This window comes from Myotis davidii, unplaced genomic scaffold (assembly GCF_000327345.1).
Source record: "Myotis davidii unplaced genomic scaffold, ASM32734v1 scaffold168, whole genome shotgun sequence".
Classification (NCBI taxonomy): domain Eukaryota; kingdom Metazoa; phylum Chordata; class Mammalia; order Chiroptera; family Vespertilionidae; genus Myotis; species Myotis davidii.
In genome coordinates this window covers 1,941,368-1,955,532 of record NW_006383016.1, presented here as the reverse complement: position 1 = coordinate 1,955,532, position 14,165 = coordinate 1,941,368, and the positions used below count along the sequence as shown (strand labels likewise).

Sequence of the window (14,165 nt, the reverse complement as noted above, 5' to 3'; positions counted from 1 at the left end):
GTCCATTTGAAGAATAGAGAAATAGAAAATACCAAGCTTGTGTCAGAGGTCCAAACTTTAAAGAATTTAGATGGGAACAAAGAAAACATGATTACTCATTTCAAAGAAGAGATTGGCAGACTACAATTCTGTTTGGCTGAAAAGGATAGTCTGCAAAGGGCTTACCTGCTTACCACCTCCAGTAAGGTAAGTACTTTTGCAGCATGTATTTGAAGGTTGTAAAACATTATCTCTGTTAAATGTATACAATATGATGGTTTATATTTTTAATCTTCTCTCCCCTAGCCTTTTCTTTTGAAGAAGTTCAAACTATAGGAAAGTTGGAAGAACGAAACAATGAATACATATTCTCAAATAAAGGCAAACTGTCTTTATCTCCCCCATATATATGCCTTTTCTGAGCCATTTGAAAGTCAGTTGCAGGTATTATGACCATAATACCATTAGCACACCTAAGAAATTTAACACTGATTTTTAGTATTCATTTTGTATTTAGTTCTAGTCTACATTCAAATTATCCCAAATATGTTTTTATTTAACCTTTAAAATTTCTTGATCCAGGCGTGGTCAAAGATCATATATAAATTTAGTATTGTGTTCTTGGTCTGTTCTAATCTATAGTAGTGTCCCTATACTTTTTGTCTTTTTTGACATTGATACTTTTGAAGAATTCAGGCTTGTCTGAGGGAATGTTCCATAATTTAGATTTGTCTGTTGTTTTTCATGTCTAGATCAGGTCAAACATTTATTTTTGGCAAGAAAAGGCATAGGTGATGTTTTGTACATTCTGTTGCAGTCATATCAAAGGTCACAGTGTTAATTTCATTCTTGATCATGTTAGGTTTACTCATTTGTTTAAAGTTATGTCTGCCTGTCTCTTCATATATCAGTGCCTTTCCTTCTGTGATTATTGAGTAATCTGTGGGATAATACTTGAGATCATGTGAACATCCTATTCCCTAGTAGTCTCTCACCCAGTGTTTTTTATCCCTTGATGATCCTCACCTGCATCAGTTACTACTTTAATGATTGCAAAATGGTGACTTAAAAATTCTGTCATTCCTTTCACATTTATTAGTAGGTATTCCTTTATAATGAGGAGAAGTTCACTATTGCCATCTCCCCCTTTATTATATCACTATGGTCTTTGGATTCTTTTTTGTTCAGTGTATTATGTCATCATCAATATTCTTTTTTTATACCCAAATAGTCCCATATTTAGCGAGGGGGAACCTTTTCAAATCTGCTTCTGTGTCTTTTTGATTCGATCCCTTAATGCTTTGAGTGCTTTTGTTTTGTGGCACAACTGTATGTTAACAGCTTTAGGGATTAGACATTTTTCCAAGGAGCTCTGTTTTTTTTTTTTTTTTTTGGTAGGGAATGGTATTTTGAAACTGGATTCTGTTGCTACTAGGGGTTGTTTCCTTATACTTTCATTAAACATTTTGTGTTTAATTTATATCTTTACTTCAAATCTAGGACTTTCCATATCTTTCTCTATTTTATATTAATACTAGAGGCCCAGTGCCCAAAATTCATGCAAGGGTAGGCCTTTACAGCTCCAGCTGCCTCTCGGCCCCATCTCCCACCTGCACCTGCCTTGGCCTGGCACTGCCCAAATCCGCTGCCACATACCCTGGTTTCCCAGTTCTGTGGAGCCCCGCCGGTTGATGGTCCCACAGAGGGTGGCCTGGGCCTCCTCCTTTGGGCGATCGTGGAGTCCCCCCATTGATCACCCTGCCAGCCGGTGGCCTGGGCCTCCCTCTGCGGGGTGATCGTGGGGAGATGGTGGGGCCCCCCGACCAACTGCATTGCACCCGCCTTGGCTGGCCTGGCACTAGTAGGTGTCAGTGTGGTTGTCTGGACAGTTATTCCGCTGTTTGGCCATTGGGTTGATTTGCATGTTACGCTTTTGTTATTATAGATCTCTTTTACCAATGTGAGAACCCTTTTTCCAAAACATCATTATATTTGTTTTCTACCCAGCTATATATGCCAATAAATTCAGAATTATGTCAATGCCACTTCCAACAATAAGTCTGCTAAATAAAATTAAGATCTATTCCAAAACTTTTTGTAGAGTATATTTCACTAAGGAAGTATAGGACGCTATGTTCAGATTACTTGAATTAAAATTTTAAAACTTTTTTATGAATTTGTAGTACAGTTCAGTGTATTTGTATATATTTAAGTTTAATATTTGTTTTCATAATCTTAACCTTTTGATTTAATTTTTTGAATATGTGAAATTGTTGCATCATACAAAAGTCAAAATGATGTAAAAAATTTACTCTGATGTCTCAATCTCTTCCTTATCAAATCCCTGTTTTAACTTATACCCATAGGTAAACATTTTCTTTACTTTCTGCTTTTTTTTGGAAAAATTAAGCTTATGTGCAGGTGTTGGTGTGCACATACTCCTTTTGATCCCTTTCTTTCTTAAAAAAAATGTCATGCTATATATATTTTGTACTTTGCTGTTTTTCATTTAACAATATAAACTGGAAATCATTCCATATTAATTCATAGAGATCTTTCTAATTTTTAAAAATGGCTGTATAGTACTACTTTGTGTAGGTTTACATTGATTTATTAATTTTTATGGATGAGTATTGTGTTGTTTTCAGTAGTTTGCTATTAAACATGCTCAGACATAGTTAATATAAATGTCAGACATTCATGACATTTATATTTCACTAGAGGCCTGATGCACGAAATTCTTGCAAGGGGCTCGACCCTTGCAGCCCTGGCTTTGTCCGGAAGGTCATCTGGAAGGACTTCCAGAAGGACGTCCACAAGGTCGTTTGGCTGTCCAGTCTAATTAGCAAATTACGCTTTTATTATTATAGATGATTAAGGTCCAAGTTACTTTTCAGGGTATTTAACGTAGCAGATTGCAAATGTAAAGGTGAAAGTGTATTTGATTGCTTATTCGTTGTTTAATAAAATGCTAAAAATTTCTCTAAATATCCTTTTCCTATTAAAGCAAGACTTCTCTGAGGAAAAACATACATAAGGAATACCTGGAAAAATGATTATTGTTAAAAATTTTTTTAAATTATAAAAGCAATATAGTATCATGGTAATAAGAGAATTCAAGTAGTATATGAAGGTACAAAGTAAAAGTAACCCTCTAGGAAGAGCTCAACCAAAGAAGTTGCATGCATATATGCATAACCCATGGACACAGATAACAGTGTGGTGAAGGCCTGGGTTGGAGGGTGGGATGGAGGCAGGCTAGAAGAGGTCAATGGGGGAAAAGAAGGGGACATTGTAATACTTACATCATTATATAATTTTTAATTTTTTTGGAAATGTACTTAACGAAAATGTGGTTATATAATATTTCAGAACCTATAAAAAATTGAAGGAATGTCTGGGCATCTTGCAAAAGGAGTAAGCATACAGATCTTTCTCCTTCATTGCAACAGCTGTGTAGTGTCTCTCTTTTACAGCTCACTTAGTATATAATCAGTTTTAATTGTGTACAGTCTTTATTATAAGCATATTGCAGTAAAAATTATTATACAGATATCTAGACATACACATATAAATCTGTAGCATAAATTCCTCCAAGTGCAATTGTTGGGTTGAGTGTTGAAATATTCAGTTATTTAAAAAAAGTAATATACCAACAGTATATGATACATGCTACTGTTTGTAATGGCTGCGTAGACTTTCATTGTGTGGAGGATATATCAATTTATTTGTAATAAATTCTCATATTTTTAGTCATTTAATAATTATTCATTATATTAATATTTAATTGAATTCCTGTAAAGTTTAAACCTATGTTCCTACCCGTTATTAATTTTATTAGAAACTCATGAAAAATTGCTACATTAAAAGACATGTGCTTTTTAAAGGTGTTCATGAATGTTGCAAAAATCTGATTAGCAAGGTTATACCACTTACAGATTATGTAAGTCCAACTGTTTATAAATTTGTTGATTTTGCTAACCCCAACCAAATATTGGAGTATTACAGTTCTTTAAGCTTTAACAATTTGAAAGATGATGAATGGTATTTGTTTGAATTTTTCTATTTTATTGTTCATGAGTTGAGTGTTTTCGGTTTACATACTAGCCATTTCTTTTTAAAAAATACCATGTTCATGTTTTTCTCCAGTTTTATTTATTTATTTATTGTTTGGGGTTTTCGTTATTGATTAGAAAAGTCGCTTATACCAGTGGTCAGCAAACTGTGGCTCACGAGCCACATGCAGCTCTTTGGCCCCTTAAGTATGCCTCTTCCACAAAATACCACGTGCGGGTGCGCACGTACAGTGCGATTGAAACTTCGTGGCCCATGCGCAGAAGTCGGTATTTTGTGGAAGAGCCACACTCAAGGGGCCAAAGAGCCGCATGTGGCTCGCGAGCCGCAGTTGCCAACCACTGGAAAGTATTATTCCCTTCTTCACTACCCCTTTTTTCTATTTTGGTATATGGAAGCTGAGAATATTTATATAGTTAGATCTAATACTGTTACACCTACAAAGATTTTCTCCACCATAACATTACATAAATAATCATTTACAATTCCTTCTAAGGAGCTAACAGTTTAACAACCAAGAATGGGTTTTACTTTTTCTGAGCTTACAGTATTTTTAGTACAGAGATGAAAATAGGAAAGTTGAATGAACTAGATTTTTTGAGCTCATAATGTCTAGTTAAAAAAGGAAATAATTTTATGGCAATTTTAACTTTTAACAATATTTTTAGGCTTAAGGAATGCTTAATTAACTTTTCATTTCCCCAGTGCCTCATCTTTTCTATTTGCATATCAATATTTTTTAAAAACTTAAGTTTAAGTAATGGTATATTAATATATTGGTTATTTTTTAGGTTAGATAGTAGAAACATTGTTTAACGAAAATTTTTTTAGTTACATCCTGGCTGGTGGGGCTTAGTTGGGCATCATCCCGTGCATTGAAAGGTTGCCTGTTCGATTCCTGGGCACATGCCGGTTTGTGGGCTTGATCCTCAGTAGGAAGTGTGGGTGAGGCAACCAATGTATGGTTCAATATCTCATTAATGTCTCTTTCTCTCTCCCTCTCTCCCTCCCTCCCTCCCCACTCCCTTCCTCTCTCTCAAAAAAAAATTGAAACAAATTTTTTTGAGTTACAAGTTTTTGAAATTATTTTTATTGGTGATTGTAAAAAATGAAGGTCAGTACTTCCAACTGGAGAGATTCTGGGGGACAAGAGCTTTCATTCTGGTCTCAGTCAGGCCATGAAAGCACTGAATATGTTGCCTGAACTTCCTATACTTCAGTTTACCTGTGTATAAAGTGGTAATAGTGATATTCAGTGCATAGGTTTGTTATATATGTATTCTGTGAGGAAACTTAAGTCACATCCCTAGTTTTTTCTAGACATATACTTTAAGTTCTGAATAGAAGAGCAATATTTAATTTAAAATTTTGGATTTGTTGAAATATGAGTAAAAATAGTTTCTGCTTGTATTTTTTAATTGAATGTTTTAATTATAAATATATTTATCTGCATTTCTTTAGGAAGATACATTTTTCTTAAAGGAGCAACTTCGTAAAGCAGAGGAGCAGATCCAGGCAACTCGACAAGAAGTTGTCTTTCTGACTAAAGAACTTAGTGATGCTGTAAATGTGCGAGATAAAACGATGGCTGATCTACATACTGCACGCTTGGAAAATGAGAAAGTAAAAAAGCAGTTAGCTGATGCAGTGGCAGAACTTAAACTAAATGCTATGAAAAAAGACCAGGTAAAAGCAAGTTAATTTTGAGTTTCCATTTTGATCAAAACTTGTAAGAGTGAGTTACGTTAAAATAAATCAAGTCAGATTCCTCATCAGAATTTTAAGTTTCCATTCATTTTGTTTAGTCATTGAAACCTCTTGGGTTGAAATTAATGTATGCTTTAAGAAAAACTGCTGTAAGCAAATTCCTAATGGTTAATAAAAGCTGGTCTATTATTGCTAATTAAACTTTCTGATGTCAGGCATATATTACTTTGTTGGAATTTCTTATTTACTAGCTGCATAAAAGGTATTATGGTTATTTAACAGAGTAATACTTGCTCCTCAGGAGGTGGATTATTCTTCTCTAGTTTTTTAATGAATCTTAGTTGTAAGAATATAGAGCTGGATTTATTAGGAGAACTAATTGATATGGCCCTATAGCTAAATCTCCAAAATAAAAACAGAGCCTGGCCGGTGTGGCTCAGTGACCTATGAACCATAAGGTCATGGTTCAAGTCCCAGTCAGAGCCCATGCCTAGGTTGTGGGCTTGGTCCCCAGTAGGGGGTGGTGTGCAGGAGGTAACTGCTGATCATTGATTCTCATCACTGATGTTTCTCTCTCTGTCTGTCTGTCTCTCTCCCTCCCTCCCTCCCTCCCTCTCTCCCTCCCTCTCTCCCTCCTTCCCTCTTTCTCTCTCCCTCTTCCTCCTCCACCCTCTCCCTTCCTCTTTGAAATCAATAAAAACATATTTAATGATAAAAAAAGCCAAAAAGAAAAAAGTGAAAATGAAGTTTGAATTTTCTACTGTTATGATAGAAAATTTTTATCTTTTTCTTAGAGGAGTTGTTTATTTTTTTTTTAGGAAAAAACTGATACACTGGAACATGAACTGAGAAGAGAAGTTGAAGATCTGAAACTTCGTCTTCAGATGGCAGCAGATCATTATAAAGAAAAATTCAAGGAATGCCAGAGGCTCCAAAAACAAATAAACAAACTTTCAGACCAATCAGTAAGTATAACAGAATTCATACATAGTGAAACATTTCTTTTATCAATATTTTTGTTTGCAATTAAATCATAATATATAATAAAAGCCTTATATGCAAATTGACCAAACGGCAGAATGACCGGTTGCTATGATATGCACTGACCACTAGGAGGTAGATGCTCAATGCAGGAGCTGCCTGCAGGCCCCAGGCCAGCCAAGGCTGGTGCCAGCGGGGGGGCCCCCCAATCGCCTTGCCAGTCACCTGGCAGAGGGTGGTGACCAGCGGCGGAGGCGGGGGGTGGGGTCTGCAAGTGGGCGGCACCAGGCCGACCAAGGCAGGTGCCAGCAGGGCTCCCCTGATCTCCCCACCAGTCTCCCCACAGATCAGCCCTGATCGCTGGCCAGGCCTAGGGACCCTACCCGTGCATGAATTTCATGCACTGGGCCTCTAGTTTATTATCTTGAAAATACCATTCTTTTTAATATAATTTACCTCTGCTTGATTTCATGTCATTGGCCTAATACTGTAATGATTAAAATTTTCTTTTTAATCCTCACCAGAGGGCATTTTTTACATTGATTTCTAGAAAGAGTGGAATGGAGGGATGCTGGGGCGGGGAGAGACATCAGCGTGAGAGAAACGTATGGTTTGGTTGTCTCCCACATGTGCCCCTACCAAGGGCTGGGAAACGTGCAACTGATGTATGTCCCCTTGACGACTGGGAATTGAACCTGCAACTCTTCAGTTTGAGGGCTGACACTCTAACCACTGAGAAAAACTGTCCAGGACTGTAATAATAATTTTTTAATATCTGGTATTTTTATTTACTGGAGAACCAATGAAGGAAGCAAGGGCAGTAGCAGGGGAAAAAAGAGCCTTCCTTTCACCATTTTCTTCTTAGGTTGATTAAATGTATATTTCACTTAAATATTCATTATATACTATCGAGTCCCAAGTCCCTCTTTGTGACAATGACGTTTGTCTTTGGTGGGGGGTTCACCATTTACAAATTGTCATTGGTGAGTTCTTTCCTCCTATTCATATCCACTAGATTCGGAAGAGTTAAAAATCATCAGCTAATCGTTTTATATTCCATTTGAGGGTGGGAAGGCAGATTTAATAAAATCAATTATATTGCCCCTGCTTTGATGTCTGTGTGTTTTAATGTGGGTCCCCAAATTGTGCTTAAATATAAGGTTTTTTATGTAATGGAGTCTTGGAAGTGAAGAAACACATTTAAAACCCGAAGTTGAAAAGCACCACAGTTTTCTTTACTAGCCACATTTACTGTAAAGACAGTTTTATTTTCTGTCTTTTTTGAAATCTGAAAGGAGACAAAAGAAGCAAGAAATGCATGCGATAAAGTGGGAAGGCTTTTGTAAAGAAAAAAAATTACACTTTAACTATGAACCAAATGTATAGATTTTGGTTTTGGGCCTTTAAGTATTTTATGACTTTGTAGTAGAAAACTTGTGAGATTTCTACTTTGGTGGTCTTTTGATGTTTTGACAAGTAAAAACATAAGGTTTTCTCTTTTGTAATATGAGTAAAGTGGTGTGTGTAACTTTAGTCTTTGCTGGCTTTTAGGACAGTTAGTAGCTTTGTGGACTTTCAGGATTTTTGATATGATTATTTACATAATGGCTGAAGGGTGAAAATAGAATTCATTTAATAATTTATTGTTAACATTTTGAATAGGCCAATAACAATAATGTCTTCACAAAGAAAATTGGAATTCAGCAGAAGGTGAATGAGGCCTCAATAAACACAGACCCAGCTACTACTACCTCTACTATAGGTGTAAAGCCACTATCTTCTGCAGGTAAAAATGTTTTAGACTTTTTGTGTAGTGTCCTGCCTTAAAAAGTATTTATACTTACTTATATTGCCTTATTCCAGGAGTAAGAATTTTAGGGAGTTTATAGAAATCTTTATAGTATATTTAAGGGATTGAGGCAAAGGGAAAGTAAGGATCTAAAAGTTAAAGTCATGCATGTGGTGAATATATAAAATGTGAGTGTGAACTAGTGTTTATCTTCATGAGACTATTCACAAGTGTTAAATGACCTGGTGTTTGTGAGCTCAGATTTGTATAGCTTTTGGGCTATAGGACAAAAGCCAAGAATTGAATTTTTAATGAACATTCCACTAAAATCTATGGAATTTTGAAACATTTCTCGCACTTCAGTTCAATTCTGTTAGGGGGAATAACTTGTAAATCCCGTTTGGTGTGTCTCATCTCTCTCTCTCTCTCTCTCCGGCTGCTTTGGATCAGTAGGGTACTTTTCTCAGTGTACTTGTCAGTGGATAAGATAAAATTTTTTATTAGTTTATTAATTTATAGAACAGAGTAGAGAGAAATAATGAATACCTGAACAACATGTAAATTTGAATTAACTCTAGGATTTTACTTTTCCTCATTTTTTTTCCCACCCTGTGTTAATTATTTAGCAATAATGAAGATAAGTACTAGAGTATCTAAAAGTATATTTCCACATGTAATGTTTGGGCAATTGATGTCTTATACTTTTAAAATGTATTATAAATTTCCTCTATTATTAAATATTTAATTAGCTTCAGCTGCTACAGAACAAGATCTTGTTTTATATTTCTGTACATCCGCTTAGTTACCTACATGGTGTTGTACAATATTTACTTAATAAAGACCTAGTGAATAGTGATGAAAGACTGGAAAAATGATTTAAAATGTTTTCTCAAAGAGTATGGCTTTTCTGCTTATCCTGTCTATTCAGTTATATACATTTTTAGAACTATTTTTAGCTAATTAAAAAAGATCCTTTCATTACTGAACATGAACTTGGTTCTGGCCAAACTGACATTTAAAGACTTTTTACCTAGAGTTTATATATATTATCCTTCTTTGTTTGTTTAATGTATGAATATATATTTTTTAAATAGGTGTTTTTTTTCTTCAGTATTCCATTTATTATATTTCACAGTATCCTGATCTTTAAGTTATTCTGAACAGGAAAATAATATAAAGAGAAAACTAATTTTTAATGACCTTATTTTCTGCCTTGTTATAGCCGAGACAGATTTTGACATTGTAACAAAAGGACAAGTCTGTGAAATGACCAAAGAAATTGCTGACAAAACAGAAAAGTATAATAAGTGTAAGCAACTCTTGCAGGTAAGCTAGCCACCTTGTAAGTGAAAGATATATTTATCAAATGTAATGGCTTAGGTTACCTTTATTGTTTCGATTGATGGGCGTCCTAGGGTTTCTTTTTTATACAGCAGGTACATGTACTGGTATTTCGTTTAGCTGTTGAGAGGGCGTTGTTGTGTGTGCCTTTTCATGTAGATCTGTATGTAAAATCATGGTCCTAAAATTAGTTTTTGTTCACCTGACGTACTTGATAATGGGCAAGTGATTGAGGTTGGATATTGTTTGTCTTATTATCAGGATACATGGAACTTTATAAAAGAGAAGTGCTCCTTTTACATTTACTGTAATAATAGTAAAGATTTTTACCAAATCTTAAAATGACCAGATTTGCAAAGTGGAAAGGGAACACTAATCAAATGAGTTGTTGCCTTTACAGTGTTACTTACTTTGATGATTTTAAACTATATTATTAAAATATTTCAGTTTTGTAACTGTCTTGGTAGCATTCACTTCTAGAGTATGTAAAGGACAAAGGAAAAATGCTTCTCATTTATATCTGATTTGGAGAAGGAGGAAAAGCTATTTTGTGTATGTAATTTTTGTTTGTTTAAATATTTTTTTGTGTCGGTTTCTTTGCATGTGGAGAGGAGAGGGATAATTTTTCAGAGCTGGAGAAGTGCATATATTAGCTCAAGGTTACTAGAGTAATTTAAAATATTTTATGCTACTGCCTTGTAAATAATATTAATGTGATTTTTTAAACCAGATTTTAAACTGAATGTTTATGTTGCTTCAGATGATCTTTCTTTCTGTGGAAGTGTTGATTAGTACAGTTTATGCTAGAGTTCAAAGTAGTTATTTATGATAAAGGACTAAATTATTCATTAAGTATAGAACAATTCTGGATGAATATTAAAAATTCATCATGTACTATTGAAAGGAAGATAGATTGTTCCATGGAAAGTAAAACCTTCCTCAAGGTACATTATTTTCTTTTACAACTGTGTTGAAGTGCAATTGAAATCCAATAAACTGCACATATTTAAAGTCTGTAATTTGATCACTTTTGCCTATATAGTTGTGAAACTTACCACGTCAGGGTTTTTTTTTTTTTACATCTGTTCGCAACTCATCCCTCCCTCTCTCCCCATCCCTGGGAAACTATTGGCTTGCTTTCTGTCATTATAGATTAGCATACTGTTTGTACAGTTTCTATAAATAGAATCATATGGTTTGTACTCTGTTTCCTGTCCTCTTTCAGCATAATTTTTTGAGACTTAGGTATGTTGTTGCTTATATTGGTTCTTAACTCCTTTTTATTGCAAGAATTCAAATCTTTACTATATAAAAATTGGGTTATCTTACTGAGTTTGTGTTCTTTATTCTGGCAATAAGTGCTTTGTCTCATATATGTGTAGAAATTATTTTCTCCATTCTGTAGCTTGCCTTTTCATGTCCTTAATGGTATTTTTAGAAAAAGTTTTAATTTTGATGAAGTACAGAGTATCAAAAATTTTTTTTACTGTTTTAGTCTTTTTATGTTCTAAGAAACATTTACCTAATTTAACTTATATTTTCTCTTACCTTGTCTTCTAGAAATTTTATAATCTTACGTTTTTACATACAGATGTATTAGCCATTTTTTTAAAAATATATTTTATTGATTTTTTACAGAGAGGAAGGGAGAGAGAGAGAGAGTTGGAAACATCGATGAGAGAGAAACATCGATCAGCTGCCTCCTGCACACCTCCTACTGGGGATGTGCCCGCAACCCAGGTACATGCCCTTGACTGGAATCGAACCCGGGACCTTTCAGTCCGCAGGCCGACGCTCTATCCACTGAGCCAAACCGGTTTTGGCTGTATTAGCCATTTTAAGTTTATTTTTGTGTGTAGTGTGAGGCATGGTTTGTATAATATGGTTAATCAGTTGATTTAACATTCTTAGATGAAAAGACTTGTTTTCTCCATTGACTTGCTCAAAGCATATTTTAAAACTTTTCACCTTGAACAAAAATCTTCAACATGAAGTTGGCCACTTTACCTTTTTTTTTGTGTTTGTAACTCCTCCCTTTTAACATCTGAGTTCTAGAGTAGAGCAGTGTATGACAAGTCAACCTAGAAGTTGTCTTGGTCTGGAAATCCCAGAGTTTTATTTATCAGTATCAGGAAACAGTGGCACTAAAAGTATCTAATTTTTATTACCTTCCTTTACAAAAGTAATACATGGTTATTGTGAAATATGGTATTATAGGAATAAAGAATAAAGATGGTAAAAAGTACCATCATGACCCTGATACCCAGAAATAAGAGCTATTAATTATTTCATATTTTTCTATGCAGTACTACATAGACATCATATAAAATTGTTAAACAACTTTTGAAACAAAGATAGGATTACACTATGTATTTTGTTTTTGCAACTTGCTATTTTCAGTTAATGAATCTTGACATTTTTCTTTGTTAATTCCATTATGTGCATATAAAGTGATTTATTCAATCTTCCACTGACAGACATTTGGTTATTTCAATTTTTATACTGTTACAACAGTGTTACAATATACATTTAGCGTATACCTTAGTATTTTTTTTATAATTTAAGTTCTTTATTGTTGAATATATTACACAAATCTCTCCCCCTGTCCCCCATTGTACCTTAGTATATTTGTGTGTAGATATTGGCTCTATATGGATTTAAAATCTTTTGGGAATTTAATAATTTTATTTAGGATGAGAAAACAAAGTGCAATAAATATGCTGATGAACTTGCAAAAATGGAGCTGAAATGGAAAGAACAAGTAAAAATTGCTGAAAATGTAAAACTAGAACTAGCTGAAGTAGAGGACAATTACAAAGTAAGTTTAATATTCGTATAACTTAAGGCATAGTTGCTGGTACTTTTGAAAATGTGTTATCTATAATTTTTATCAATCCAATGCACTTTTTATGTTTTATAATCCTCACTTGAGGATACTTTTTTCATTGATTACCAGGTCCAGGGATTGAGCCTGTAACTGAGGTACGTGCCTTTCACTATAAGTGAAATACTGTAGAATACATTTTTGCCAGTGTAACATAAGCCAACAAATAAGCCTGAATGGTAAATGATATTTGTAAGAATGTTAGAAAAAAATTAGCAGGCTGTACAGCTAATTTATAAGGAAAAAGATATTTTTCTAAGGAATAAAGTGTAATCTTATATATTCTAAGATATATATGTGTATGTATTAGAGCAGTGGTTCTCAACCTTTCTAATGCTGTGACCCTTTAATACAGTTCTTCATGTTGTGGTGACCCCCAACCATAAAATTATTTCCGTTGCTACTTCATAACTATAATTTTGCTACTGTAAACAATATGTAAATTATATATGTGTTTTCCGATGGTCTTAGGCGACCCCTGTGAAGGGGTCACGACCCGCAGGTTGAGAACTGCTGTACTAGAGGCCTGGTGCACGAATTTGTGCACCATTGGGGTCCCTTGGCCTGGCCTGTGGGATCAGGCCAAAACGGTCTCTCCGACATCCCAGAGGATCCCGGATTACGAGGGGGCTCAGGCCAGGTGAGGGACCCCACTGGTGCACGATTGGGGCTGGGGAGGGATGCAGGAGGTTGGCCAGCCTGGGAAGTACCGTGGGAGGGCGCCAGGGCATGTCTGGCCCATCTTGCTCAGTCCCAATTTGTCGGACCCCAGCAGCAAGCTAACCTACCTGTTGGAGCGTCTGCCCCCTGGTGGTCAGGGCATGTCATAGCGACTGGTCGACTGTCTTCCCCCTGGTGGTCAGTGCATGTCATAACGAGCGGTTGAGCAGTCTTAGCATATCATTAGATTATTACGCTTTGATCGTTTGAATGGACCAGGTGACCAGACACTTAGCATATTAGGTTTCTATTATATAGGATAGTTCGGCATATTTTTGTGTGTGACTAAATAAAGGAAGTTCTAAATTATTTAACTTTACTAAGGCATGTAATATTCTTAACAATACCAAGAATTCCTTTAGGTTTCCCCCATTGGGACTAGAGCAGGTGGCACATTGTAAGGTAGCTTTACTGGTAGTCCTTTTATTATCTTACTAGAGGCTTGGCGCATAAAAATTTGTGCACTCGGGTGGAGGTGGGGTCCCTCAGCCCGGCCTGTGCCCTCTCGCAGTCTGGGACCCCTCAAGGGATGACCACCTGCTGGTTTAGGCCCGCTCCCCGGGGGATTGGGCCTAAGATGGCAATCAGACATCTCTCTGACAGCCCGGCAGCCCTCGGGGGATGTCCACTTGCCAGCGGAGAGCAGGCCTAAACTGCAGTCGGACATCCTTAGCGCTGCTGAGGAGGCGG

General features: G+C 35.6%; 1 protein-coding gene and 1 long non-coding RNA gene across 4 annotated transcripts in view; both read left to right on the top strand.

The window, feature by feature from the left end:
• Positions 1–14,165, top strand: part of TAX1BP1 (Tax1 (human T-cell leukemia virus type I) binding protein 1) — a 64,323-nt gene that overhangs the window by 19,964 nt on the left and 30,194 nt on the right. For all 3 annotated transcript variants that reach the window (XR_001512366.1, XM_015558138.1, XM_006778974.2), the window contains exons 8-13: positions 1–186; positions 5,515–5,739; positions 6,579–6,725; positions 8,404–8,527; positions 9,753–9,856; positions 12,564–12,689. Coding sequence is in view for 2 of the 3 variants with exons in the window: in XM_015558138.1 (XP_015413624.1) it covers positions 1–186; positions 5,515–5,739; positions 6,579–6,725; positions 8,404–8,527; positions 9,753–9,856; positions 12,564–12,689 (912 nt within the window). In the remaining variant the exon portion in view is untranslated. The remainder of the gene's footprint in view (positions 187–5,514; positions 5,740–6,578; positions 6,726–8,403; positions 8,528–9,752; positions 9,857–12,563; positions 12,690–14,165) is intronic.
• Positions 194–3,737, top strand: LOC107181680. The gene is made up of 2 exons (XR_001512367.1): positions 194–423; positions 2,987–3,737. It is a non-coding gene; the product is annotated as an uncharacterized LOC107181680 (long non-coding RNA).